General features: G+C 35.3%; 1 protein-coding gene across 1 annotated transcript; it reads right to left on the reverse strand.

Moving 5' to 3' along the window:
* Positions 1-1,277: 1,277 nt before the first annotated feature.
* On the reverse strand, positions 1,278-4,792 carry LOC100784566 (CBL-interacting serine/threonine-protein kinase 8-like). The gene is given in 10 exon segments (NM_001254300.2): positions 1,278-1,646; positions 2,380-2,469; positions 2,931-3,056; positions 3,174-3,227; positions 3,323-3,397; positions 3,485-3,592; positions 3,698-3,769; positions 4,160-4,222; positions 4,326-4,515; positions 4,623-4,792. Coding segments are annotated over 10 exon segments (870 nt in total). The 5' UTR covers positions 4,649-4,792; the 3' UTR covers positions 1,278-1,580.
* Positions 4,793-5,490: the final 698 nt, after the last annotated feature.

Consider the following 5,490-nt stretch of genomic DNA (forward strand, 5'->3'; position numbering starts at 1 on the left):
TGACAAACTATATCAATAGCCATTCAATTCAAATACTGGTTGATAGCATATGTGAAACATAACAAACAGTGTTCCTTTTGAGTTTACAGTAATAATACCTTTAGAACACCATCAGCAGATAAAATCTGTTGGCCATGACAGATAGATGCCACTGGCTTCTTGTTTTCAAAGAAATGCTTCACCAAGGCAATGACTGGCTCGTTCAATGCCACTGGCTTCTTGTCTCAATCGCTACTTTTACTTTCTGGTCTATGTCAAATAGAAATTTAACTTATTCTTTATATGTATTGAAGGGCACATATAGTCCACTATAGTGTAGTCCTTACTTCGGTAATTTAAGGCTAACTCTAAGATTCTTTGGGAGAAAATTCTTAAATCCTAAAAACAGATTTTCTATGCCTAAAAACAAGATTGTAGGAACTGGTTTAATCTAAGCTTTTAAAGGCCTTAAAGTGCATTAACTTTAGTTAAAAGTGAACTCAAGGTTCTAAAATGAGTTCTAGAAGTTCAATGACTATGAAATTTTGTGGAGAGTTAGACATTAGCAATACAAAACTGAGGAAAAAGGTTTCATTCCAAAAGATACATTCCTCTGAAACTACTTTTCCGTTGCCAAACCCATCAATATGTCAATATAAAACAAATAAATATCAAGATATATAACCAATGAGCACTATTTTAAATCAATGGGAAGAGATCCAAACCAGAGAAAATATCATGGTGTTGCTTGATAGTGTAGCTATCCTTGGTTTAGTGCTCGTCGAGAGAGGCGATCCTTTTATGTGTAATGTGCAAGAAGAAGAAAAGAATATCACACAATGTATTCTAGAAGCACATGAATTGACTTGAGACTACTTGAGGAAAGAAGATTCAGTTAACTACAACAAAGAGTCCTTATAAGATACTAGCTCTAAGATAAAGTGATACTAGCTAACACCTAGCTGGAAATTTCAAAGAATTTTTAGCTGAACAAAGAAATGCATTATTGTTGTCAATGTTGTGCTGAAACTGTATCAATGATTGCCTAAGTCCCCTTCACCTAAAAAAAATTCTGGCAGCTATACTAAATTGCAATTTAGAACTTTCTTTGCTTGAGAAAGAAAAGCCAACTAGAACTCACCAAAATTGTGCTTATTCACCTTATATTAACATGAAAGAAATCATGCATATACAGCAAGCCCAAGAGAAAGAAGACAAATATTAGTGAATCTTCAGCATTTTGTTCATGAAAGTTTTCAAAACAAAAGATAAAAAAACATTCAATAAAAGGAAATTTAGAGCTCATAGTAGTTTAATAACATGTTGGAACCAGACATTTGAATTTTAAACCTACAACTCTTTGATGTTGAGCTTTTCAATCATATACAGCCCAAGATTAAGGAAATCAGATATACTTCTTTAAACTGATCACATCAGGAGATCAAGGTTGACAAATAAACTAGAGCACAAGAGTGCATTTTGAACACATTTTTACAAGAAAGACTAATTACTGGTAGAATAATTCTCTTCCAGTAGAAATTCTTTGAGGACGTGCTGGAAAAGGAATAGGAGAACTCAGACCAGTGCCTCTATTTGAACCGTCAACTTGAATACTCTTCAGCATCACTGGCCTTTTCCAATTGTCCAACTTTTGTGAATGTCTCAATCTGTTCATGCTTGGAAGGTTAGAATACAAATCAAAATGTTAAAGTATCAAAACTTGTCTAGAGTTTCCACGTCAATAAAAGTGCTATATTATTTTATTCAATTTATCTATTAATCTTGGTAGAGATTTAAAATTGTTCACGAGCTCTTCATAAAACCTTAAGCATTTAAGTTGGTATTTGCCACTCCCACTCTTCGTAATTAAAATTAAATTTCAGCACAAAGTAAAGTGGGCTATGCATGTCAAACCTAAATGGCTCCTTCTGTAGGGGATATGTTATGGGTACTAAACTGTCCAACCATTTCGGTATGAAATACAAACATTTACGGTAGGTCATCCATTTTACATATTAAAATTAGTCTAAATAAAGAAGTTAGTGGTGTGTATCAACAACTGCCAGCAAAAGAAACTGAAAATACTTTGTTTTCATATCCAAATGGAGAAAAATAACAAATCATAACATGCCACAACTGAATATTAAGTTCTTTCAGTACAAACAATTTTTTTCTACCGACTCCATTCACTTTTAAAGGGAAAATATCATACAGTTCACAATCATACTTGAGAACTATATAGCATCACACTCTTAGTTTTTTTAGATGCCTTTGTATCACAACAAATAATGTGTCATCAAAGACTCAACTCATCTTCTACTTCTGCGGGTATAGAAGATTAATTTTAAATTGGCAGTGAAAGGTTGTGTTTCACAACTCTCATGCAATGCAAATACTTACAGTTTCAGGATTTGGGTCCAAAATTCTATATATCAACATTTTTGCTCCCACTGGATACCAAAGAGGGCATGAAAACTCTGTTCTCTCAATCTGAAAGAAAGAAAAAAACGCAGAAAAAACATCAGCATCAACGACAACCCAAATTCTATTTTGATGAAAACATTTTAGACAAGCAACCATTAGATAATGCAATATTTTTTGAGCCTTTGAACACAGAATTGAAGAGTGTTAATCAGAAGAACTCGTAGATTGTCAGAATCACAGCCAGCACCTATTAAGAGCTGCAAGAGACAAATGGTGAAAAATCTCATTTCCAATTCTCACTCAGAATTCAGGGTCAATTTGCTGCTTTGGTTACTCTTTCACCGCATTAAGCTAATAGATAAATTGACCCCATAATAGCAAGTTGTTTACTACTTATTAGTTATTATCATGTTAAATGGCTCATAAATAATAATTGATGTATTTCAACATATGCAAGATAAATATTTTGATTTGCATTACAATATATTCTACAGTAAACTATATATTTGACATGTTTAAATTCATGCCTTACTATATAAGGTGGTTAGATCAAGCTCATCAAAAGGAAGATATCCAGCCAGTAGGAGAAAGAGGATAACCCCACAGGACCAAACATCTGCCACAGCACCATTGTAACTCTTATGACTGAGTACCTAAGCTCATCAAAAATAAAATGCAGATGCCAGTACAAGAATAGTTAGTATTTTACATTTGACATAAACAGAATTACCGAAATTTTAACTAAACAACAAGCCAGGCTTGTACTTTACCTTAGGAGCCACATAGTTCGGAGTCCCACAAGTTGTCCGAAGGATACTCACCCCCTATCAGAATATTCAAAAGTTCAAAGCAGTTTGGTATTATTATATCTTACATGAGTCGAAGTCATATATAAAAGCTAATTTGGTGACAAGCTCACCTGCTCAGGAAATGCACTCAAACCAAAATCGAAAATCTTTATATTTCCTAGTGAATCAAGTAAAAGATTTTCAGGCTGCACAAGGCAAAAAGAAAAATAGAAAATTAGAAGAAATCACAATAAGGACAACAAACAACTTCTCAGATCTCACTCAATGCAAACCTTTAAATCTCTGTGATAAACTCCCTTACTGTGGCAATAATCTACACCGTCAATAAGCTGTTGGAAATATCTTCTAGAGTCAGCTTCACTAAGGCGTCCATGGTGTATCTGCACAATCATTATTCACCATCAAACATTTCCAATATCTTGAATGGTGATTAATAAAAGTCACAGCAAAAGCTACAAAAGAAGGTTCCATCTTGAGCCACTCACAATTTTATCAAACAACTCACCACCCGTGATGAACTCCAATATAATATAAAGCTTAGTACGGCTTGCAAGAACCTGAAGAAAAAAGCGTTTTACAACAGAAAGAAGTGCTTGTGAGTGGCAACAGCTAACAACAGAAACATTAATAATGACTTATCAGAGCAAATATTGAGTCGGCATGACTCTTCTTTTAAAACCTTTTTCATTTAATCAAGGAAGATTCTCAAAAATCAAAATATGATTTCCAGAACTGTCCCTCACTCCAAAAGTCCAAAGAATCAAAATAAAAAGGAAACTCTATAATTCTGGTTTTGCTTGTACTTCCCGAAACACTTCTAAACTCCTACTTAACATAACAGCGCATTCCATACTTGACTGGACATCACGTTTTGAAATTGGATGACAACTTAGAAAAGAAGCCAAACAGGCCCTTAATTACGAAAATGGAAAGCAATTACCACATGCCTCGTGCAGGCGAACAACATCAGGGTGCCTAACTAGCTTCATGATCGAAATCTCCCTCTTGATCTGCATAATAGAAAAAGTTAATTAGAAACGCACCATTCGCGAAACTTGTTACAGTGAAAGAAAATTGAGTTTATTAGGAAAGTTAATTAAGAGTGCTTGCTACCTGGTCGACCATCTTGTGCTTGATGATGGTGCTTCTATCGAGCACCTTCATGGCCACGATCTCGCCAGTTCCTGTGTTCTGAGCGAATTTCACTTCCGCAAAGGTTCCCTCCCCATTCAACCAGAGAAATACAAGCAGAGAAACAAGCAACACTAGCAACAATGTGGTATGACAGAGAAACAAGCAGTACCTAAAATAAAACTAAATAGGGTTTCTAAAAGGAAAGGCAAAAATAGATGTCTGTCATGCCTGTCGTGAACCGCCACGGTGCAATAGTGCAAATGCACGAAACCATACCTACAACAACGCTGACAGCGCGTCATTTGGGTTTCAAGTGACAACAACTATGGCGAGCCGTGACGGTGGCGACCAGCCGGGACGGTGGTGACAACGACGACGAGCCATGACAATGCGTGGAAACGATGGGTGACAGAGGTTAACGAGGGAAACAAAGAAAGAGCGAGGGTGAGAAAGATGAGAGAAACTAGGTTACCAAAGAAGAAAGGAGCAGCAAAAAGTAACTAAGCTAGAAACTAACAATTTGTTTGGTTTACATTTTCATTTTCTGATTTTATGTCTTATTTGTATTTTCTATTGATTTGAATTTCTGAAAATATGTTTGGTTTGACTTTTTGTTTTTTGTTTTCATGAAATAAAAATATGAAAATTTATGATATATTGACTTCTTATCTTTTTGTATTTTTATATTTGTTTAAAATTATAATCATTACCACCGCAATTTTATTTTAGCCAAAGTGAAGTTTCTGTTCTCAACTGAAAACACTAAAAACGAAAATTTATTATTTTCGTTTTCATTTTCTTGAACAGAGAATTGTCGGTAGGACCAATGTAGAGGACTCATTCATTCGACTAAGAATCATACTAAACACCTTTATGGGATGTATTCTTTTGTGATTCTAGAAAGAGAGCTTTGTCTTTCTTCCCTCTTGAACAGAAAAGCAGACTTGAACTACTTGTTCTGCTAGATCGACTCGAGGACGGTGAAACATTATGTTGAGAAGAAAGCCTTGACAAGGTGCAATCCTTGTAACCGGGAAAGCCACAAATGGGGGAGGAGGATACGAAGATCACAAGAGTTTGTTTCCCTAAGAGCCCGTAATCCCCCTGAGAAGCCCCGGGATGACACCCAATAGTTACTGTCAAA

Source organism: Glycine max, chromosome 19 (genome assembly GCF_000004515.6).
Source record: "Glycine max cultivar Williams 82 chromosome 19, Glycine_max_v4.0, whole genome shotgun sequence".
Lineage (NCBI taxonomy): Eukaryota > Viridiplantae > Streptophyta > Magnoliopsida > Fabales > Fabaceae > Glycine > Glycine max.